At 35.7% G+C, this 23,851-nt stretch overlaps 5 protein-coding genes and 1 non-coding gene across 7 annotated transcripts in view; 4 read left to right on the top strand and 2 right to left on the bottom strand.

Moving 5' to 3' along the window:
- The first annotated feature begins 2,267 nt into the window (after positions 1-2,267).
- LOC110428706 (TCP family transcription factor) lies at positions 2,268-3,693 on the top strand. Its single transcript, XM_021444613.2, is given in 7 exon segments — positions 2,268-2,487; positions 2,490-2,534; positions 2,537-2,653; positions 2,656-2,918; positions 2,921-2,991; positions 2,993-3,144; positions 3,147-3,693. Coding segments are annotated over 7 exon segments (777 nt in total). The 5' UTR covers positions 2,268-2,456; the 3' UTR covers positions 3,245-3,693.
- Positions 3,694-5,820: 2,127 nt separating this feature from the next.
- TRNAT-UGU (transfer RNA threonine (anticodon UGU)) lies at positions 5,821-5,891 on the bottom strand. Its single transcript has one exon. It is a non-coding gene; the product is annotated as a tRNA-Thr (tRNA).
- A 79-nt stretch (positions 5,892-5,970) lies between these two features.
- PFD5 (prefoldin 5) lies at positions 5,971-7,582 on the top strand. The gene is made up of 4 exons (XM_021444659.2): positions 5,971-6,211; positions 6,282-6,385; positions 6,504-6,581; positions 7,130-7,582. The coding sequence occupies exons 1-4, from the start codon at positions 6,016-6,018 to the stop codon at positions 7,211-7,213; spliced, it is 462 nt and encodes a 153-aa protein (XP_021300334.1). The 5' UTR covers positions 5,971-6,015; the 3' UTR covers positions 7,214-7,582.
- Positions 7,583-11,293: 3,711 nt separating this feature from the next.
- TRM11 (tRNA modification 11 protein) lies at positions 11,294-13,909 on the top strand. Its single transcript, XM_021444572.2, has 6 exons — positions 11,294-11,737; positions 11,836-12,047; positions 12,281-12,598; positions 12,720-12,794; positions 12,898-12,972; positions 13,235-13,909. Exons 1-6 carry the CDS (start codon positions 11,512-11,514, stop codon positions 13,778-13,780), a joined length of 1,452 nt encoding a protein of 483 aa, XP_021300247.1. The 5' UTR covers positions 11,294-11,511; the 3' UTR covers positions 13,781-13,909.
- Positions 13,910-14,086: 177 nt separating this feature from the next.
- On the bottom strand, positions 14,087-21,854 carry LOC110428658 (putative 3-hydroxyisobutyryl-CoA hydrolase 3). Of its 2 annotated transcripts, XM_021444560.1 has the most exons (13): positions 21,733-21,854; positions 21,575-21,638; positions 21,237-21,316; positions 21,076-21,159; positions 20,893-20,977; positions 20,657-20,742; positions 20,426-20,547; positions 20,274-20,334; positions 20,069-20,167; positions 19,832-19,933; positions 19,686-19,727; positions 18,503-19,039; positions 18,118-18,349 (listed from the first exon to the last, which is right to left on the bottom strand). In XM_021444560.1, exons 1-12 carry the CDS (start codon positions 21,769-21,771, stop codon positions 18,902-18,904), a joined length of 1,002 nt encoding a protein of 333 aa, XP_021300235.1. In that variant the 5' UTR covers positions 21,772-21,854; the 3' UTR covers positions 18,118-18,349; positions 18,503-18,901. The 2 variants fall into 2 exon arrangements, with proteins under 2 accessions (XP_021300226.1, XP_021300235.1); XM_021444551.2 differs by lacking the exons at positions 18,118-18,349; positions 19,686-19,727; positions 19,832-19,933; ... (7 more) ...; positions 21,575-21,638; positions 21,733-21,854 and adding exons at positions 14,087-15,206; positions 15,790-16,011; positions 17,191-18,111 and having other exon boundaries at positions 18,503-18,882.
- Positions 21,855-23,200: 1,346 nt separating this feature from the next.
- Positions 23,201-23,851, top strand: part of LOC110428691 (borneol dehydrogenase, mitochondrial-like) — a 10,539-nt gene continuing 9,888 nt past the window's right edge. The window contains exon 1 of the mRNA XM_089783484.1: positions 23,201-23,220. Coding sequence (XP_089639610.1) covers positions 23,201-23,220 — 20 coding nt within the window. The remainder of the gene's footprint in view (positions 23,221-23,851) is intronic.

Raw genomic sequence — 23,851 nt, 5'->3', positions numbered from 1 at the left:
GTATTAAAATCTATTAAATTAAAAGGGTAATGAATTGAACGTAGGCTGTAGGATAATAATGATTAGCGTGGGTGATTGTAGTAGCGGTATAGTTAGGGGAGGAGGATAATGTTGCTGTTTGTCATAACAAATCCATCATCCAATGAGAATAGGATTTGCGTCAAATCAATATTTTGGTTGTCTTAAAGTACATCCACAGCCACAACCACAACCAACTTATGATTGTTGTTTCCTACAAAGGCACGAGAGGGAAAGAGACCACATACACACTAAATTAACAAGACATACATATTTCACTAGCAAATTTAACAAAATCCTTCCCTCCTCGAGGTAATTAATACTAATACCCCATTAAGGTTTTGTGCTTTTGTGTTTTCCTCTTGACTCTTGACTTAAGGGTTTGTTTGTTGGAAAAGATATAAATAGGTTTAACACTGAATCCCCAATCCCCATTCTCTCAATACATCCAACAAATTTATCAACAAAGACATAAATAGTATAGTTGGAAAGACGGTAAGATTTAGCTTGTTTTATCTTTGACAAGGATATTTATGTGACCTGAGACAGAACTAGTTAATTTTTATTGAGAGAGTTAAAGATGAAAAAAATATAAAGATTAAAAAATTTTAAAATTAATATGTTGAACTTAATAAATAATCAAAAGATTCATAGTATACAATACTTTTATATAACATGTAAATTAAAAGAAATAAGACAAAAAAGACTTATAATAGTTTTATAAGTATCAGATTTTATTTTAAAAATATCAATTTCTTCAAGATTGGGTTTAGGACATTTTGATTCGTATTAGTCTTTTTCATTATTTGAACTATGGAGGTTTGATTGTTCTAAGTGTAGGAGAATTATTTAGAACTTATTCATACTTCAATCAAACTATAATTTTTTTTTGTTTATAAAAAGTGTTTTTATTAAACCTCTAATTGACCAAAAACTCCTAAACCACTCGAAAATTTATAATGGCTAGTCAAAGGGAACAAAAATGCCCAACAACAAAGAGAAGGGCAAGCACATCACACCACTAACATAAAAAAACCTAAGATCAAATTCTAATCAATGTGTAACCAACATCTAATATTCTTATTTTATTTCTATTTAAATTTAAAATATTAAATATAAAATAATAATATATAAAATATAAATAGTTAAATACAATATACATGATTTTATATAATGATTAAATATATAAATAGTTAAATAATATAAATAGAAAGAAAAAAATAAACAAAAACTTCACATTCTGTTAATTTCATACAATGATGTTGAGTGGTCTTTGTTATTCCTTATCCAAGCTCAGAAGTTCATAAATATCTTTTGAGAAATAAAATGTATTTTAATGGTGAGTTATAGAAAAAAGACTAAAAAAAATAAAACAAAAGAGAAAAAGAAAGAGGGAGAAAAAGGTGTAAAAAAACTTAAATTAGGATAAAGTTAAGTAAGATTTATAAGGTTATTTTATTATTATTTATTTATATTAATATTAAAATAAAATATTATTTTGAGAGAATCATTAAAAATATATTATAAATAAATAATTTCATAAATTTTGAAAGAGATCATTAAAAAATATATATAATAAATAAAAGCTTTTAAAAATTTTAAAGAGACCTTTAAAATATATATATATAGTAAAAAATTTAAAAAATTTTAGCTGGTCATACATTACCCTTCGCCCCTCCTGCTTGAGTAGAAATATTGCACCCAAAATAAACAAAAAAAGAAGAAAGGAAAATAGTACTATTAAGTAAAACTTTAATTAGTTCAACTGTGAGTAATTGTTTGTATTATTGCGAAGTAGCGATATTGAAACTTTGTGTTAGAATCAAATGAAGTAAGAAAAAAAAAAAAGAAAGAAAAACGTTGGGTTAGATTCAATGGCAAAGAACCATATAAATCTAAGGGACGATTACAATCACCGTTAATCAATGACGTGGCTAAAGATAAATGGATAATCAACTTACTGCACGAGCTGGAACCTTCATATACTAAGCGAAAAGAAAGCGGCCCCTCTTCCCTGACTACCCCCACTTAAATTCCTCTTGGGATGGAGGGGAGGCGCGTGGGGATGGACACACAGAAAATGGGAGAAAGGAGGGGTTCAAAAGCGGGGGCGTGAGCTGTGGGGATGTGTCCGTGGGGCCACCACCCATGTGCCCTCCTTCCTGTCTCCACCAGCTCCTGCGCTCAATGATTACATCTCCCTCTCCACCCCCACCCCCCCCCCCGCCTTTCACTCTTCTCCTCCCTCTGTGTAAAAATATATATTTCTTCCTCTTTCACATTTCTTCCATTTTTTCCCTTCTGCTTGTTAATCTCCAATAACCCGAAACAGCAGAGACAATCTTTTTTGGTTTGAAGCGCCAAAAAAGAAAAGCTAACGAAAGGGAAGAGAGGTTTCAGTAAGAGTGTTGTATTGGTATTTTTATTTTCCCTACCCCATGTCAAATTCAGAGGGTGGTGCTACAAACGGAGCATAATGGACCCTCAGAGACAACAAGCGCCAGGAAACGGTTCCTTGTCGTCAAAAAACCTCCTTCCAAAGATCGTCACACGCAAAGTCGATGGTCGTGGCCGAGAATCAGGATGCCTATCATTTGTGCGGCTCGTGTTTTCCAGTTGACTCGTGAGTTGGGTCACAATCCGATGGTCAGACTATTGAATGGCTGTTACGCCAAGCTGAGCCTTCCATCATAGCCGCCACCGGGACGGGGACAACTCCCGCTAGCTTCTCGACCGTGTCTGTCTCCGTCCGCGGCGGAGCTAATTCAACTTCTTTATCGTCAACGACTTCTTCTTCGTCTTTGGATCATAAGCCTCTACTGGGTCCCACCCCTTTTATACTAGGGAAACGCGTAAGGGCCGACGATGATAACGCCGGAAAGGACGATTCCGGAGGGGTCACGCTGGACCAGGCGTGGGGTCCATTGTGGGACCCGCGGGTACACCCACGGGTGGGTTCTGGGCTGTTCCTGCAGGCCGACTTTGGTCAAGTATGGAGTTTCGCGCCCCCGCCTCCACCGGAGATGGTGGTGCAGACGGCTGCTGCTGCTGCTGCGGCAGCGGCGGCAACAACCGCTGCCGCTGCGTTGTTCGTTCAGCAACAGCAAGCGATGGGAGAAGCGTCGGCGGGAGGGTTGGGAATTATCTTCCTGGTCACCTGAATTTGTTGGCTTCGTTGTCGGGTGCTCCGGGGGGTTCGGGTAGGAGAGACGAGGATCCGCGTTGAATTGGGTGGACCGTTTTACTTTTGTTATTGTTGGGAGTATATATATTTATATGAATATATAGATTCTATAAATATTTGTGTATGGTTGTTGTTTTTGTGTGTGTGGATGTGGAAGAGGATTTTTAGTTGGAATTTTAGGGTTAGGGAAGTAGGGTTTTGAAGGGGGACAATTTGGGAGTTTGGAGTATGGATGATGAATGGATTCAAATTAGGGGTTTTTTTTTCTGTAGCACTTTTATTTGATGATTAATTAGGGTTTTAGAGCGTTCACAATTATTTAGGATTTTGAGGGTTTATGTTGGAGGAGGAGAGGGGAGTCAAGAATTAGGGCTTTGGTGACTGAGATTTTGCGACTGGCCGCAGCGTGAATTTGGGATTTCCAGAATTGGGGATTTCTTTTGTGATTAGTCAAGTTTGCTTATTGATTTTTTTTTTGAGAAAATGGAATGCTAGTGTCTTTGATTTTGTGCAAGGAGTTGCTGATTTTTTCTGATTTGAAGAAACCGTGGAGGTTCATTTCCCATGTTGAAAAAGGTTGTAAATGGATTTGAAGAATTCATTGCTTTTATGCATTGGCGAGTTCTTCCATAGGTCATGATATAGCAATGGTGAACGTGCAAAGTGGGTTGAATCTTGGTTGTGGATTGTGATCGATTTACAGGATAATTGGGTTTGAAAATTGGGTTGACCAGGATGCTGAAAGCTGGGGAATTTCCTCTGGATAATACTATGCTTGGCTTGATACAGTGGTGTATGGTCTCCCTAAATATGTTGGAATTCCCTTTATTGCTAATGGTGTTTGAGAATCATTAGTTTCTTTGCCGCTACTGTAAAGCTTAGCAGAGCAGGAAAGCTTATACTGGTTCTTAATGCGTAGCTCATGATATGCCATGGACGTGGTAGATCTGATCCTCTCTCTTCTGCTTTCAGTGTCTATGTTGACCACATGATCTCAAAGGAGACTGCTGTGTGAAAGATAGAGGCTCGGTTCCTTTTCTGTAAGGCCTCTGTTTTGGAAAAATTTAGCTGTATTCTTAGCCATTTTTTTAGATTTATAAGCGTGCAAATAATGTGTCCTTCATGTATTTAAGTGGATTGTTTTGGGTGCCTGTTGTGTGAATAAAAAGCCCATCTGTTTTTTCTCAATTTTACTCTCTGTTGCTCAATCTTTCCTTTGTGTGCCATGACCATCATTCTCTATGTGATAATGCTTAGTTCTGCTACTAACTACTTCATTTCTGCAATGCAATATTTGAGTTGTGTTTGATTTATATGTTTTCATAACTTGTCTCACTCATGTTTGTTCAATGGTGAATGTCCTATCTGTGATTTACTAGTTTGGGTCAGAGGTATAATAATTGGCATATGACTGTTTTTATGCCAATCTTTTTCTGCTGGCTGTAACTAACAAAATTATTACTAGAAGTTTGATCACTGTGTAATATCTACAGGGTGTCGAAACTTCGTCAATGCAATCATTACAAATTTTGGAACATTATTAGAAACTAGAATTGGTTTATTTGATTATGATGATAGAAAGAATACAACTTTAAACTAGCTATAATTCTAGATTTTGTCCTTGGGAACTATTTGGCACTAACTAGTGCATTATATTTCTTGTTTGACTTGGATTTTAATGACTTTCCCGCGCTATTTATTGCTGCTCGGTGCAAACATACTGAATTTCTGGGAATGACGAACCTGCATTGCCATATGCTTGAATAATTTTCATGATTCCTCTTCTTCTTGGTGCCTTGAGGGCGGTAACAAACACATACAGCAGGAAAGAAATTCCTTATGGGTAAATGTTTGGGTAATTGCACAATTTGGCATGTCAATTAATTAGCAGTAATGCTGCTACATATGAGCATCAACTGCTGCAACAAGCTTCTCATTGAGGCAATTGCAGAGTTTTCAGTTTCCGAGAATGGCCATCTAATGATTTGAATAGACTACTTGTCAAAAGAGCTTGGAAGATGGTGGCCGCTTGTGTTTACTAAGGTAGACGGTAAGGAATTTGCAGTTTTCAGGAAAAGAAAGTTGGATATGGCGTGGAGATGCAGGTGAAAGGGTTTCTCGAGTCTTGGCCGAAAGAGGAAAAAACACAATTAGTGAGACATAAACGAGTAGAAAAACCATTCATCATTTCAACAAAATATTTGTACCTTGTTCCCTATTAATTATTGCAGAACAAAAGAGTCAGGACCACATAATTGATGGGGTCTTGGGATTAAATGCCTTGTTGAAAAAGTTGGGATAGTCTTGTTATGATTGGAATCCAATCTTAATTGCATTTTGGATTTGAGACAGCTAAATTTCCGTCTACCGCCATTTTCCTCTCATTCATGGGCTTGGGCATAGTAGTTGGGGCACCTACACATTCGTGGGCTCATATTAGCAAAATTGAAATGGAGCACATGCAATGGGGGATTTGTCATATGTATTGAATTAATGTTTAGGAGTTTAGGGGCCATCAACAGTTAAGAGGAGGCCTAACTGAGTGGCCTTAACGATAACGGAAAGCTACTGCTTGTTTCTATGGTATGGTATGCCATTGTAATACAATAAAAACACATTGCCCCATGCAGGATCGAACTACAGACCTTCAGTTTACAAGACTGACGCTCTACCACTGAGCTATAGGGGCTCCCGATGCGAGCCAACTGTTGGGATATAACTCGGGGAATTCCATATGGACGAAAAAAGGGCGTTTTATTATAGGAGAGAGAGAGGGAGAGAGAGGGGGAGATCGGCAGAAAAGAAGCAAAAGAATGGCGTCGTCAAGAGGAGGAGGTCAGCAGGTGATGAGAATGGGGGACATGGAGAAGATGAGCTTGGAGCAGCTCAAAGCAGTGAAAGAACAAGCAGATGTTGATGTCAATCTGTTACAAGACAGCCTTAACAACATCCGCACCGCCACTGCTCGCTTGAGATTGCTCCACTCCTCCACGACTTTCCTCCGCCAAGGTCACTCAAGTCTTTCAACATTTTTTCCTTTTATATAATATAATATAATAAATTTTTTCTCAAAAAATAGGGAAGAAAATGTTGGTTCCTCTCACTGCGTCGCTCTATGTTCCCGGGACCCTCGACGATGCCGACAAAGTTCTCGTTGATATTGGCACCGGATACTTCGTTGAGGTCTCTATTTTTTCTTGATTTGACGAATTTGTCCCTGAATTTGCTGCTTTCAATGCTTGAGCTTGCTGTACTATGATCTAATTTTTTCATTCACTGTTATGTTGCAATTGTTTGCCAGAAAACGATGGCTGAAGGAAAAGATTATTGCGAGCGTAAGATCAACTTACTGAAGTCCAATTTCGATCAACTTGTTGAGGTATCCTTATCATACTAAAAAAGAAAAGGGATTTTGATTGCCCTTTAACCCATTTTCTTTTGTGGGGAAGTATAAAACTGTAAGAGTCTTATTGATTTTAATGGTTTAAGCTGATGGGCACTTGTTCCTTAGATTTGATTTCTTTAAGAGCACGTGGAATTTGTAAGGTTAGATGGGAAACCTGACTTTGGGAAAGGAAGGGTTACTCTCTCTCCTGATTAGTCCCATGACATACATGTGCCTGGATATGTGTTTATAATTTCTCGTTGCGGGATGACACTTATGCTGTTTTCTTGGGGTAAAGCATATATGGTAATAATTAATGAACACAAGCTTAATTGGCCTGGCTGGGATGAATTTCCTTTTCTCTTTGCTCAGCCATCTATTTGATTTTTTAACCTGGTGCTCATCTTTTAGTATACAAGATTAGGTTGCCTTTGTTCTTACTATTGTAACATTGTTTTTTTTTTTTGGATATTTGTTAATTGCTAATGATTAATTCTCGTTTCCTTTTTTTTGGTAATGGAACTGTTTAATCGACCATGTAGGTTGCATCTAAGAAGAAAACTCTAGCAGATGAAGCTGGTGTAATTTTACAAGCAAAATTGAAGCAATTATCTCCTTCAAATTAGGAATTCTATGATCCTCAGTATCTTATTTTTATTGAGTTGTAAAGATTGCTGGGAAAGGACTGCTTAGTACTGCTTTGCTGGTGATGTCAACTTTATCTTCTTGTTGGGCTGATTTTAGGTGGCAGGTAGGGATGATGATTTTTCCAGCATTTTAGCTTGACAAGAGTTTCCATTCAGAATTTACAGAGATTAATGTTGTTATTTAGAGGTGCATACTTTTCTGTTTCTAACAATTTGTATTTATAATTAATTTCTGAATGTTTTTTTTTGTTAAATTGGAGAAGTCATGTTGTTATAGTCACTGTTTTCTCAGAAGAAAAAAAACAGGATCATAGGGAAGATTGTGGTAGCTAAATCCCTTTCTCTTTATCAATAGCTTGTCTAATTATCCAACCAACTTTAGACAAGGATCATATGATAGACAATTTAGAACCGAGACTTTGAAGAGATGGGACTCGATGGATATGTTTAACCTTGAGGCCCTAAACCAGAACCATTAAAAATTTAGAGGTGCACAGAGTATGTTGTTTGATTTCCTTGTATCTGATTGATTTCTTAGATTTCTAGGATTAGAGCAATTCAAATCTTCATTGATGGGGTTTCCATAAGAGATACAAAGGTCGAGGTAGATTCGGAGTAATGTAAGAGTCCTTCTCCTCAATAGAGGACTGGGGTTTCTATAAGGGATACAAAGATCTAGGTAGATTTGGATTAATGTAAGAGTCTCTACAAAGGGTGTTGCACAATTGGGTGGGATAGAATGTCACGGATCTCACATGTAAAAGATAAAATGGGTATTAAGTATATAAAAATAGGTTTTCTTCCATTTCTTAGATATGTTTTTTGGGTTAAAAATATGGGTCTGTTACACTTTTCCTTGCTACTTGGTCTAGAATACCACCAATACCTGGGTTGTAACTAGGGCTTTTGATTCTGTAATTAGAGAACGGGGTTTGGCCATGCTATTGTCTCTTTGCTGGAAGCAGAGAATACTGAAAATTGCTGTTTGGATTGACTTTGTTTGCTGGTGATTGCTTACGGCACAATTGATATGGTCCTTAATGATATAGATAAGCTTGTCGATCATCCTGACAGAGTTGAGACGATGACTTAATGCTCCTGAAAGGATTGGTTTCTGTTGTTTTTGAGTTGGGATCCTTTTCAGTCGGTCTTTTAACTGTTATGGGAGAAATGCCCGAGGTTTAACTGTAAAGAATACACGATATAATTGAGTTGAATCTAAGGAATTGGAAAATTGTGATAATCGTGGATTTTCATTTGTACACGGGACCTTCCCCAAGATATGAAGAATTGCATATATGGGGAAAGGGAAACGGAATCTCTGGGGAAGAGAATTCGATGCTGCTTCAATTGCTTTGTTTGTTGCTGTTTTAGAAACTTGCTAATTCCCTATCATCGGGCAGAATCTTGCTGAGCATACAAGTCTTGTTTAAACTCAGCTAATAAATTGTTGCTCCTCGCCACATGTTTAACAAATTAACAACAATGACAAAATAAAAGGTGTAGACGTCCAATTTTGGTTAACTATTATTTTTGAAGTATTGTTTATAAAAAAATTACATCAGGGATATTCCAAGTGTAGAAGAGTCTAAGGGCGTTTCGAGTGCGGAAGTGACTAGGGTGTTCTAAGCATGGAAGTGTGCAGTGGTGTTCTAAGCTTAAAAGCATCCAAAGGTATTTCAAGTGTAAAAAAGCCTAGGGTGTTTTGAAAGAGAAAGTACCTCAGGGTGTTCTGAAAGCAGAAGCGTTTGTGTTCCAAGCAGGGAAGCGCGTAGGGGTATTCTAAGCGTAAAAGCACCCAACATGTTCCAAGTGTGGAAGCGCCCATGAGTGTTCTCAATGAGGAAGCATTTATGGGTGTTCGAAGTGCGCCAACATATTCCAAATGTGGAAGCAGCAGGGGTATTCTTAGTGTGTAAGTGCCCAAAGGCATTCCAAGTACGGAAGTGTTTAAGGACGTTCCCAATGTGAAAGTACCCAGGAGTGTTCTAAGTGTAGAAACGCTCAGGAACAAGCATTGAACAGTTGTTTGTACGGAGAAATAAAAGTAACTTAGAATAAGCGATATAGTTCATGAGTTATCTTTACATTTGGGATGTTTTAGAGAGTTTGACTTGGTGGTTCATATATGAAAATAGTTAAAAGAACTTCCTCTCAATCTTTTCTTGAAGTACATGTATTTTACCTTTTTTTGCTTTCTTTACGTTTTAAAAATACATGTGACGCACTATCAAATGCCACTATTCCATGTACTCAAAACTTATACCCATTACCCAACTACATGATCATTTTTTAATATCCCGTAAATCGTTTTTTAATAGCTCTTTCACAACAAGCCTGTTTTCCCATGATTGAATGTGCTCTTTTAACAATTCCTAAGAAAGTGTTCCTGTTTAATATAAATATGAGTGTCTTGAAGATCGGAAGGTAAGGAGAAACTATTAGTCGTTGGTATCCGTCGCTTCTTTCACCTTTTTTCATCTATCACCACTTATCACCTAAAGCACTTACGCTTCAAGGACCGCTACAGTCTTCCTCTCTATTACTTTTAGTGTATCTCGATTCACTTATTGCAACTCATCCTCTCTCCCTGACCAAAAGAGTCTTTTACAAAAGGAAAACAAGATTACTACATGTCAATTCCCCCATTTAACACAGAGATGTTAGTCTCACCTGAGCTCCATGGACAACTTGACTTGGGATTTGTTTTAAACTCTAGTACTTATAAAATAAAATGATAAAAATACTATCTCAAAAGTATATGATATAAAATAAGTAGTATTTTATTTCATCAACTTTTGCAATTTGAATTTGTATTCGTATTTGTTTTGTTATATTTTTATGCTATATGTATGCTTTTAGTTCATTTTAAATTATTGTTATATTGAACTATTATTTGATAATTTAAGAAATAAACCAACATTTCGCTGAAAAAGTGTTGTGAAGAGATAAAATATTTGAAAGGGATATATAAAGAAATGAAAAGTAAAGAACAGAGTCATTTGCTCAAAAAATAAATTGCTTTTATGATGCTTTAAAAAATAAAATTAATAAAGTAATTCATTTAAAACATTTTCAAATAACAAGATTGTTTCAAATTAGAAATTAAATAGTTATATTCTCTTTATACTTTTATTTTTTATTTGAAATGGATTAAAATTTTATTTTTAAATTTAAAATATTTAAATAATTAAAGGATAAATTTAAATCTAAAAAAATAAAAATGAAAATTTGATCATTTGATGCTCAAAAACACTTTGAAAGAGGGAAAAAAATGCTTTTGCCATTAACTTAAACAGCATGTTTTAAAGAATGGAATAGCCATTTCCTTATTCCTAAGCCTCTTTTAATAACTTGGTTGCTTCATAGAAATAGTTATTCCTAATAATGGTCATTCTCGAAGAAATTTGAATAGTTATTACCAAGGAAAACCTGGATAACAGCTATCCTAGTAGTGGAAGAATAGGTCAAAAATTTTATTGGATAAAATTGTCTTTAAATTAATTAAAAAATTACCATCATATATAACTTAGTTTCTCTTCATTTCACATTTTCTTTATCTCTACCCATTTTCTATCTCTCTCCTTCTCTCTAGAGTCTCTCAATAGAGGGTAATGGCATTCGGCGACGACAATGCTAGCTACAAGAAACATTGATTGGCGTTTTCTCACCATATCTAGTTGTGAGGAGCATCAAATTGATACTCTATTATGTCAATCACATCTCCAATAGCTAATCGATAAGAAAAAAAAAAAGGGTAAAAAAAATAAAAATACTATAATGAAAAAAGAAAAAAATAAAAGCTAAAAATTTAATAATAAATTATAGAAATTAATATTTAAAATTTTAATTATTAAACAGTTAAAAATAAAATAATTATATATTATATAATTTATTCGTTATTTATTTTTAAAAGTATTCCTTCCAATCAAATATTAAAATAATAATTTTTTTATTCCACATTATTTCATTTCGCAAAAACGCGCTATTTAAATCAAACTAGTATTGCTAATACCGCAAACGTGATAAGGGGCCTTAACTCTTAAAAGCCAAAGCCGAAGCCGAAGGGAAATGCATTCCGGTTGGTGCGAGGTATTCCCATGCCTCTCTCACGTGTCCAGCTAAAAACTTGTAAACGATATCGTTTCTTATGGAAAAGAAATGAGGGTTTTGTGGTTTCAATCAATCTTGCTCTCTGCTCCACTTCTGCTTCTTCGTCCTCCTTGGCCTAGAGGCAAAACTTTCTCCAAATCCCATAAAAGAAAAAAATAAAACCAATGTGGTACCTGTGTGTATTTTACCACAGATTGCTGGATTACAGGAAACCGGAAGTTGAGTCTCTGGCTGACCTATTCGGAGCTTTTGAAGACAAACAGAACCCAGATTTCGCAACCCAGAACAGGGCCTTAGAATGGCGGCTTCCCAAACACCACCACCCTGACTCCCCTTTCCATTTCGTCAATTTACCTTCCGAAGATGTCGCCAGGAACATCGCAAACCGAAGTAAGTACTAGCTCCTTTCTTCCCTTTTCTTCCCCTTTCGCTACTAAAATGGTGTTTCCATTTTTTAAATTTGAGACCTTCTTTTTCGGACATTCTAGGTATACTGGTGAAGGGAATTTATGAACTTTGGGGAGAAGGAAGTAGCTATGAGGAACTTAAAGAGGCTGTGACAAGCTATCCGGATGAACGAAAGTTGCCATATTTGGAGTCTGAAAGTACGTTTAAGATTACTGTTGATAGCTTTGGGAAGGTTATGAGTCTTCATGAACAGAAAACACGAATTTGGGGACTCTCATATATACCTTTCAAGGTTTGTTTCTCAATTTGATTTTATCGATCATGAAGCTTAATTGCATAATCGATTTCCTTTGAATCAGTAAGTCATAATTGGGGCGTGTAAGAATACGAAAAAGATTATATGTTGGAAATAAAAAGAAGAAGAATTGGACTAGCTTGTTTTGCAAAATTAGGCAAATTAGTTTCTGGTGGTTCTTTATTAATTATTATTTCTGCTAATGGCAATCCTAATCGGCATAATTGCAGGGTCAAGTTAATTTAAAGAATCCAGATCACAATTTCTGGCTCATGGAAACTGATGACAATGCAACTACCAATGGGCTTCCACCGGTTGTACACAGGCGAATATTTTTTGGTAGGGAAGTCGGTGGAGCAGACAGGAAGCTTATACCCACTTATCAATTGAAAAGCCGAACGTATCTGGGCCCAACAGCAATGGATGCTGAAATGGCTTTCTTAATGGCCAATCAAGCACAGGCTGCACCTGGGAAACTTGTATATGACCCTTTTGTTGGCACGGGGAGCATTCTTGTTTCTGCAGCTCACTTTGGAGCAATGACAATGGTTTTGTATTTTCTTGCTATATTCTGAATTATTCTTCATCTGATGGTCTTCTCTTGGAAATCATATGAGCAACCTATGTGCAGTAACTTTTGTGTAATGACAACTGCTTGAATTTGTTCAGGGTGCAGATATTGACATCAGAGTAGTGCGTGATGGGCGTGGCCCTGACTGTAATGTCTGGAGCAACTTCAAGCAGGTGAATGTGCAACATATCAGCAATTCTTGTTATTTTTTTCATTCATCTACCTGCAATATATCTTCATGAGATTATATGCTTATTTGCTACTGCTTTTTTGTAGTATGGATTGCCAATGCCAATTGCTTTGTTGAGGGCAGATAACAATCTTCCTCCTTGGCGTCATGGATTGAAGGAGGTAATTTCTTGTTAAATTGCTTACTGTTGAATATGTTAGTGTATTTTTAATTGTTTTGAATTTGGTAGGTCGCCTTTGATTAGCTTTGTTTTTTCTTCTAAATTTGTTTTACTGTTATGATTCCTTATCTCTTTCCTCACGGTATTGATTTGATTGAAATACACACGCATACATTGCATGTAGCTGGTATCTTTGCTTAATTTTCTGTAGTCATCAATGAGTCAGTTATGATTTTTAAGTCTTCTTTCTTGCTTTTACATAGGTGTTTGATGCAATAATTTGTGATCCTCCATATGGAGTTCGGGCGGGTGGACGCAAGTCTGGTGGCCGAAAATTGCTTAAGGGGATTGTGGGCCCTTACACTGTTCCTGATGACAAAAGGGCAGACCACATACCATCAACTGCACCTTATAGCTTACTTGAGTGTGTGCATGATTTGCTCGACCTTGCTGCTAGGATGCTTGTAATGGGTGGCAGACTCGTTTTCTTCTATCCTGTGTTGAGAGAAGATGATTCTGTAGGAGACCATTTCCCAGAGCATCCATGTTTCAAGTTGGTTGCCACTTCTGAACAGATACTCAGCTCACGATACAGTCGAGTTTTACTCACCATGGTAAAGACATCCTCATACACTGAGGAACTTGCTTTGGCAGCTAGGATAAAACATTTGGAGTTCAAGGAGAATCATACCAAGTGGTTAGAAAATGGTAATCTTCACTCTTCCGTTTTCAGTCCAGCAGATATTGAATCAGGTGATTTGAAAGTCAGTAAAGAATCAAAGCCAAAATACAGAGGGAAATATGTGTAGTCTTACTTCTGTTTTGGGCTCATTAGGTTAGGCAGCAAATTTATGTACTTTTGACATAAATATTGTGGTTACTCATCTGTCATTCATGTTTTATTCTGAATGAGGGATGAATTTTTCATTGTTCTGTTATCAATGTTATCACCATGCTTCACGGTGGAGGTTGCAGGTATTAGACAGGTCGTTTGTGTGCCATGTAAAAGAGTAAGCATGAAGTGGGTATTCTGTTGTATGTAATAATTGCAAAGAGGGAGAGGCAATTTTGAATTTGAGAGCGGAGCAGCTCAAACCGTTGTTTCATTCCAAAAATTTCATGGGCAAAAACTAATTTATTTAACCCCAAACCAACATCACTTGCTTGCAAAATTTCTATCTCTGAGTTGACATCAAATGTAAAAGAGTAAAGAAGGTATCAATTTACATGAGATAATTCACTATGCACTCACTGTATTGGCAACGTTCAGGAGACTGATTTTGCCAGCTGCGCTGTGAACATCGGATTATCATTTTTGTATGGACCAAACTCACAAAGCCTTTCAAAGTACGATCTTCTCAATCCCTTCCGCCTAGCAATATCTGAGCGGACACAGGTTGAACGATTTCTGGGTGCACCAGTAACTATAACGGTTGTACACTCGTCAGCCAAGTTAGCCAAAGCCACCATTGTCTCTGGCTCAGTAGCTGACGAAGCATCCACCAAAAAGATATAGCTAAAATGTCCAGCTGTTATGCCTGCATTATACAGGCGATAGCTACTAATGAAAGTTGACAATATTACTCGGAAGTTCCTTAGCCCCTTAAGTGATGGACAAGTAAAACAATCAGTTTCTTCTTCATAAAGACAGGAGGGGAGGATGTCAATAGGTACCCCCTCTATCTCCCGGAATGCAGCATTGGCTCTGAACATATCTGACACCGGAATTTCCAAATTCAAGCTTCTCATTATCATGTCACATGTGCTATTGATAGGTGCACAGACAAGAATTTTAGACCCTTGATGGCGTTGATAAATTTGAAGCACTGCTTCTTTAATAACCAGTCCAGTCCTTGAAAGTTGCTTTGAAAAGGATTCAGAACCATCATTGCAAGTTGCGCAGAGAGGGCCCTTTACTAGAAAAGGTGGAGGGCCTCGAAAGTTCAAAATATGACGAACTGCTGACTTTTCATTCTGACCGAGCTCGTGGTTATAAAGATGAAAAGAAGTTGAGGTAGGCATGAGATTTTGGGAGACAGAATTAGGGAAGACGAACTTTTGGATTAAGGAAGCAGGTGTAGATGCAGCTGCAATTGCTTGGTGAGCCCTCTTTAAGCAGACTCTGTTGAACGAGAACCTAATGTTATATCTGCAGGTTGGATCATGGTGAGAATGAAATTTCTCTTCAAATTCAACTAGTATAGTTGTGCTCTTCACCACCCGATATATAACACCCTGCAAGCACTTAAGAACATTAATACAGAAGAAAGACAAGGGTTGGTCTTTCTCACCTCTATGTGAAGCTTCGGATATGTGATGGAATCAACCAAGCATAATCATTGGTTAAATGAAGCAGAAAACATCGACTTCACCAGCACATCATCAATATAAAAGATGAACGTAAAATTATATTGTCATTAGGATTTCCCAGAAAGGTGCAAAAGAAATTGGGTTGCATAGCATGATGCTCTTGTTCTTGAAGACATCCATCTGAATATAATCAATATCTAAACTATGCAACAAAGGCAAGATGCCAAGGTTCCCCCAATTATGACTTGATAGAAAAGTAAGCTAGGGTGCAAAATTTAGTACTAAACACACTGTTGGCTTGAGTCCTTATGCATCATGCCATTGTATGTGAGATGCTTATCCAAACACATTCTGCTAAACATTGATTAATCCAGACATTAAACGAACAATAGGCAATTTGGTAGCTTAACAATTAGTACTTGGTTTTTGAACTGGAATCAAATAGTTCTTAATCTATCAAAGTCAGATATATTATGGTATAGAATAATGCAAGAATAGGAGGCAAAACCTGAAATGGCTCAATTTTTTTGCCAGAAGGTTGTGCAAAGACAAAGTCCCTTGACAGAAGAAATGGCCGCTTCTTAGAAAGAGAATCAACCTTAAATACTACAAAAGTTTTATTATCCATCTCATTCCTTGCATTCGAATACTTATTCTGGCCTGACTTCTGATAGATTGACGCTGGATGCAATTCCAGAGACACATTCATCAACTCAAAATTGCTCCATTTCTGTCTCAGATAAAAGCATTCATTTCATTAGTTTCTTGAAAATCTTGAATTGTGATGCAAAAACACTGTTCCATGAGACTGAACAGAAAATGTTCCCTTCATTTCATTCGGAGAAGCATGAAACTATCTCATACATAAGAAAGTTCTGAAGTGCAAAAGTCAAAGATTGAGGTGCAATCGCATTTTGCACTTGTTATTCATGTATTATTCAAATTAGTCTCTTTGGGATCTATTGGTAGTGTACAGCCCCATATACATCCTGTATCCGATAAAAGTGGTCCAGTAGGGTCCTGTGGAGGAGAAAATTAAGCAACAAAACTAGGAAACCAACCTTATAAGGTGATATCCTTGCATTAGATACAAGAGAAACAAATTCAACTATTTTTGTTTTAACATAGTTCTTTTGGCAAAAACAATTCTCATTAAACGAAGCAATTCTAATAATTTGATTTACTTTCTATGAGCTCTAGCCAAGGACTGTAACCTAAAGTAAGTTTTATCTGTGAGCAACGTTCTTATCCAAACAGAGTTTTAGAGATGACAGTCAATGCCAAAACCATGCCCTTTTTTTCTAAATTTGTTTTTTTTTTTTGGGCGTGGTCATTACCCTTTTGGAAGAATTGTTTTACATTAAGTAAAGTTCCTAACAAGAAATTTTCAGAATATTTAGCCTAATCAATCAATATGCCTCTGAGCCCTCATACTAAACTCTACTGCATTCAACTTGGATAGTCTGTGGAGATAGTTTTACTGCTTTGTATTTTTTCTTTTTCATTCACACTTCACAACTCTGGCATCTCATGGTAATGCTACTTTTCAGTCCTCACTAGTTGCTCCGATACAAAAAGATTGGAGTTTTAAGGCAGGCAATTCTAAATTAGTCAAAAGACTGGTTACAACTCAAGCTACAAGAAGCCCATTGCAAGCTTTCAATCATTACTTGTTATGTTGAGTACTTGTTTATCATATATCATAGCTTAATTAAGGACAATAGTCTTATAAGTAGATTCAGCCCAGCTAAATCCCACACCAAAACATTCAACATGAATAAATCAATGACATAAATTACACAAAACAAATTTTGATGAAGTCTATTAGGTTAAAAGAAAGAGACAAATAGAAAAGTTTGATAGAATTTGGATTATTGAACTTTTCATGAAAGGCAATTGTTTTCTTTACCTCAATGTAGTAGTCCTCAGCATAGAGGAGAGCTGCAAAAAAATCCTGATAAGTTGAAGGAGACAAAGCTTTCTCCAGAACTTCAGGCACAATGTCTCTCTTGATTAAGTCCACAATGTCCTTGGGAATCTTGTAAATAGGTAATGTATCCTTTGGATCAGCCCAAGCATATTTTCCTTTCCCTTGCTGGTCGATACAATAAGAAGGCACAGGGGATAGAGTTGGCTTAAGGGAGGGAAAAGGGTTAGAAGAAGATGAAGATGGCGAGGAGGAGGATGAACTTGGTTTAGAAGATGATGAAGAGGGTTTGGGAGACGACATAGATGGTTTAGAATGCGTTGGAGGTTTAGGAGATGATGGAGATGGTTTTGAAGATGCGGGGGGTTTAGGAGAAGATGTTGGGGGTTTAAGGGATGATGGCGATGGACTACGAGGAGGGAGAATCAGCTTAGTTGAAGACTGAGGTGGTTTCGTGGGAGTTGGAGATGAATAAATGTTGTATGTACCAGAACTCCTAGGATTCTGAGGCACTTGACAAATCCTTTCCACAGACTTAAGATACAATGATCCAATTGAAGTAGGATTATTTGTCTCTGAACCTAGAACTACCCTGTATTCAACAGGTACATCACTTGGCCTGGACTGCCATGTTGACTCTTTTCTGGTTGGGTTCAAGAGCGATGAACTGAGGGATGAATCTAAGCGAGTTCTGGTTATTGATGTTGATTCGTCTATGGAGGAACTAGGAGTGGAGACCCAGCTAGCAAATGTGTTATAAATCCTAGTTGTACTATAAATATTGCTGAAGGAGGTTTCACTGTCACTAATATCACTGCACTCATCCTCACAACGACCATCAATGTGCTCGTCTTCACAACACAGAGCGCATTTCAAGAATTCAAGAAGAAAGGACATTTTCTCCTGCCATCAAAAAGGCATACATTCTGTTCAGACTATTTTAGTATTAATATAAGCTTTCTACAGAATCATGCTTTGGGAGGTTCCATCCAGGTGATGAAAAAAGGTCGAATCAAGATTTCAGCAGGTTGTAATTGTTTTCTTTCTATATATCAGATACTAAAGGACAACGAAAAAGCAAATGATATCCAGAATTCCAGATTATAGCTTCGCTTTACTTTTTTGGTCTTCCATGAGAAACCTAACAGAGGAATTATAAATAAATGCAAAAGGCAATATATTACATGGCAAAATGGAAATGATAACAAAGGAATAAGCTTGTATGGTGGGCGTAACGATCAATTCATATTCGATCGCAAAAAGGAAATGGATGACCAAAAGAGAGAAGACTTACCTTACTAGATCAACTCAGATTCTTAAGCAAACCAATGGCTTAGAATTAAGAACAGATTCTCTGTTCTGGCACACTTTCACCATAAAATTTATTTTAAAAATAGATAGGTTTGAAAAGGTTTCCACAAGGGTGGGGTCCCTTTTCTTGACATGGCAAGATCAGACAGCAGCAACACACGAGTAAATAGTCAACGGCAGCTCTCTACCTGGTACCTACTGGGCAAAGGCTCGAGCAGACTTTTATTCTTTGCTCGTTCACATTCGTCTTCCGTACGAGACACTACATATGTTGTAGTTGTTTTCTACTAAAATCTACTCGTACGATTACAAAGTTGTGGAATTAAACTAAAAGATGTTGCAATACTCCAAATCTTTGTTTGTGGTCTGTACGCAAACTTGCTCAAATCTTGGATTTCAGAGCATCAACCAAGTTGGGTCGATCAGGAAGACGTAGAATTTCCCAGTGAGTATCATCAACCTCAGTAAAATAGCGATTTACTGTTTCTTCGCTAACTGACTGCAAATTTGAAGGCTCCCACTGTCGTATATATATTCAAAAAGAAACGAAAATCAAATGAATGCTGTAAGCATTGTGCTTAGAATCTTTTTCTTTTTTGAATAGCAGCATTTTATTGCTGAAAGCTGATGAACATCATTGTGCTTAGAATCTAACCCAACCCATTAAGTCTTTCTTATGAAATACTACACTGTTTGTCCTGCAATATCTTGCAAACCTTACTTCAGAAAAATCTAACAAATATGTACTAATCAATTTGCTAATTCCGTAGGAAGATGCTTGAGGTGAAACTTTGACAATCATGATGTTTTATTTCAAATATATATATATATATATATATATATATATCTTAGAATATATGTTGATTGTTTATTACTTGAAACTGAAACACCTAGTATCAGAAAACCAGCAGGAAATCATTCTTTTGTATGTGTTCTTTAAGAAAGAGAGGCCTTGCACAACTCTGTTATTAACATCTAAAGTTCCATGTACTGATACCCTTTTTCCCTCTATTGTCTTGTCCTGCTAAGAACATGTAGCATCCAACATTTTATATGTTCCAACGAAAGTAGGATTTCAGAAATGAATTTAATGTATAGTTGCAATTGTGTTCAATTAAGTGTTAAAAAATCATTGCAAGTAGATCTTCACATGATGGCAAGAGTACCTTGGGTTTATTGTCTTTTTCAATTAGCTTCGCTCTTCCACCCTGCAAGCATGTGTTACATTTTTAAGGATCATTATATGAGTTACAATTTAGTAAAACATTTAATCTTGAAATTAACCGAGGCATCATTAATCCTTCGTCCTTACCTCCCACAAATCTTTGCTAATAGATCCTCGTAGAATGTTACATAAAGCTATATACTCCCGACTAAGACAGTGTTTAAGTGTTTCTTCCCGACCTTTCCTTATCTGATCAAAGATACAAAAAAAGAAATAAGACATTATCAGTTTCAAACCTCCTTACTACTCCTATTTGAATAAAATATGAACATTAACAACAAATTAAGTGGGTTTTCACTATTTAAAAAATGAACAATAACATACTGATCTCAAAAAGAGTTTAAGGCTAGTGGGACTAGCAGCTTCCATAGACTTTATTGCCTTGATTATCCACTTTTCAGCTTTATATTTCATTTCCTTCTCCTGCATGCAAACATTAAAGCGAAGTAAAATTATTTTATTTTTTTAATTTAATTGTTTAATAATATATATATTTTTTTGTAAGAATAAGATGTTAAGATGTACTTACAAGCGCTAATGATATGTCTTCAACCGAATTCTTAGAGAAACATTTGTTTATAGTGTCCAATCTGATGTATTAACGCAATTCAAAAGTAGGATAAGAATCTATTAGAGAAGGGTTAGGACAGAAGAAGGAATTATCAACAATTATCAAACAACCTTGCATAAGCACTCTCTAGTTTAATAGGTGCTGCACATGAGAATCTCTCAATTTGTCTGACAATCTCTGTTGTGTCTGAGGTTCGCACTTTATCAAGTTCATTTTCGAGCAAAACTAGGTCCTAAGACATGCAAAACATATCATGTTTTTTATTGTTAGTATCGTTATTTATGAAAATTGAATGCATACCATGGCGAAAAGAAAATGTAAATCCGTTCAATAAAATTTACCTTGGACAAAACAAAATGAGTTGCAAGTCCACATGCAAGCATTTCCATTCCATCCAACCTTGCTCCAGTTAGTCCCAAATATTCTCCTTCAATATTTGACATGAATTGAACAAAAATTTTAATACTTCTCCTACATTAATTAGTGTCATACCCATCTGAAGAGTTTTCCAAATTAATTTGTTACATTCTTAGAGCTTTATTCAGTTATGTGTTCGGGTCGGGAAAGAGACTATTACCGAAGTAGCCTGGAAGTCTTGAAAGAAAATAGGACGCTCCAACATCGGGGAAAAGGCCTATTGACGCTTCCGGCATGGCAAACACCTGTTCAAAGTTGGGACTTGCATTAATAAATGTTAATTTATTTCTTTCTCAAACTAGTTCAATATACACACATGTGAAACAGAAAGATGAAAACTTACAGCATTCTCCGTAACAATTCTAAACTTTGCATGCATGGATAAGCCAGCACCACCTCCCATAACAACACCGTTGATAAGGGAAATCTTCAGTAAGCAGAATTAATTAGAAGAGTTAGAGGGATTATGAGATAATTGAAACAGTAATCCTAAATCCAACTTACCAAGGGCTTCTTATATGTTGCGAGTAAGTAATCTAGAGCATATTGCTTTCGGTAAAAATTTGCTCCGAAACTCCAATGACCTGATCATTCATTAATCATCTAAGATCTTAAATTATGTATGACCAAGACATAAGTGATAATATGGATATATTAATTATAAATAAGTTAAAAAGAAGGAAGTAAAAATCTATTATTATAGATTTAATTCTGTTTAATAAACAATATGTTGTTTTATTAGTGAAAGGCCAAAGCAGCCACTAGCTCAATATGTTAACATGGTAAAAGATTAAAGTGCACCAAAAGTAGAAAAAAAAATTACGAATAAGGAAGAAACTAACCTATTATCACAGCACCAACTACGGCCACAACATCGCCCCCAGCGCAAAATGCTCTTCCATTGCTCTGCAAGAACAACTTTTGGTCAGTAGCAATGAGCAATGCTGTTCATTAATGGAACTTGATCTTTAAAAGAAGGCTATTTGAGCGAGAAATAGACTCTTTGGAGGATTTGCTGCGGATGCTCGACCAAATTCATTTGGATAGCGAGGAAGAGCGATAAACTAGTTTGAGAGTTTTGGACAACAAAGGTTCCTTTTTCAGTGAAGAAAGCCACAGCTGTCCTGGGAACACAGCCCGTGCTTGAGATTTAGAAGTACAAAGTTACCTATTTTTAATTTAATTGTTTATGCATGTACTATTGTCACGAGGAAAATATCTTTATCTCACATCGGATAGGAACGAGAGGTCTTGAACTTCTTATAAACAGGTGTGTTACACACTTTTATAAACCAGTTTATAGGAAGAGGGTAATCACCCGTGACAAGTAAAACCTATCTCTTGCTAAAGTCTGATTGTAAATTTATAAAGATGTGTCTTGCTTTATTTTCATGTATAGCTGGAAAGTGAAGCAACCGATTGACTAGTCTTAAACAAATTAAAAGATCATTTTTCCTATGTTTTTGGATTCTGATGATTAACTAACCTTCAAAATCACGAAATTTGTTGTAGAATCTTGCTCATATGCTTGGAAGTTGGTTAGCATTTGACAGATCTGCAAATTAGAGTTCAGCAATAACGTCAAGCATATATAAGTTTCATTTTACTTCGAAATTGCATGTAAAAAGAACAAAAAGTTTAATGCTGATTTAGATTTTTTAACATTTTGATATTTTTATCAAATGAATAGTATAAAATTTAGTGGATATTATATATAATAAGTAAGTCGAACTTACCATTTCATAACTGAGAGCATTTAGCTTCTTTGGTCTGTTCAAAATCACTTTTTTGGCCGATAAATCTCCCTCAAATAGTACCTGCAGATAATAATATTGAAATTTGTTGAATTTTGAAGTCATTAAATCAGTTTGAAAATATACATATGAAAAAGAGAGATTTAAATTTTACTCTTTAGACAAAAAGCTCATATATTAATTAATAAACTAAATGCTTGAAAGTATTTAATTTATTAACTATTTAATTTAGAAGAATAGTAAGAAATAAAACATATTGGAGGATATTTAATGTCAAGGATACAAACTTAGGTCGTCGGTTATTAGTTTATTGCCCAAGTTTTAAAAGGGTTTATGGCATCACCAAAAAGAAATGGCGTTAAAAGGCAAATTAAAATCATAGATAAATAGAAAGAAAATGTGAGAAAGGAAAAAAAACTAGTATATTGTAACCTGATTGTGCTCTGTTTCCAAGGTGAAAGCGAGGGCCATGATGATTTTGTCTTCTAACTTCCAACTTAAAAAGGGTGGACAATAGATCAAGTAGGTACTCAATATATATAGAGTACTCAAAGCTTGAGAGTAGATTCCCAAGCCCAAAATATTAATCATTGATTAATTTGATAATAATATTTTAATATTTTAATTTGTCATGTCAATTCTGCAATTGGGAAACGCTAGTCATGGTTTTATTGTTACTTATTTTGTTTTTGTGAATTTGAAAGCATCAAGTCTATGATTTCTTTTGTGTCTTCGTTGTCAAATCCAATTTAAAGAAATTATTAAAAAAAAATATTATTGTTTATAACATGACTTAATAATTAATTAAGTAAATGTCTTTTCTTAATAATTAAAGCTTATTTATAATAAAACTTAATTATTTATCTCATTCTCTTAAATTATTTCATTCTTCTTCTTTCATTTACATGTTAAACACAATCATAAAACCATATCATCTTTCAAATATCATATCTCGTTATGTCATTAAAATTTTTCTTCATTTTGGCTACCACACTTATGACATTAAAATAAAGATTCTCTGTACGAAAACTCACATACCAGCTATATCTTTGAAAATTTTCTTCATTTTGTGTACTACTCTTATCACATGCAACATACATTGACAAAAGATAATGACAGAATTAGTGTGAAATCACATTATAAATGACTAGGCTTCCTTAGTTAGGTTTGTTGTACCAATTGTCAAACAGCCTCTTTGCACCTTTAGGAATGCTATCCAAAGAGGAAATTATGATAAATAACCTTCTTCATAAGCTTAATTTAAAAATATTTTCTTATAATTTTAACTATTTTTAATCAATTTTTGACATATCTTTTCTTAATAATTAAAGCTTATTTATAGTAAAACTTAATTATTTATCTCAT

Source organism: Theobroma umbraticum, unplaced genomic scaffold, assembly GCF_002168275.2.
Source record: "Theobroma umbraticum cultivar Fairchild unplaced genomic scaffold, ASM216827v3 scaffold_30.0, whole genome shotgun sequence".
In the NCBI taxonomy this organism is placed as follows: domain Eukaryota; kingdom Viridiplantae; phylum Streptophyta; class Magnoliopsida; order Malvales; family Malvaceae; genus Theobroma; species Theobroma umbraticum.
Note: the sequence above shows the minus strand (reverse complement) of the source record. Positions and strands in the feature narration are given on the sequence as shown.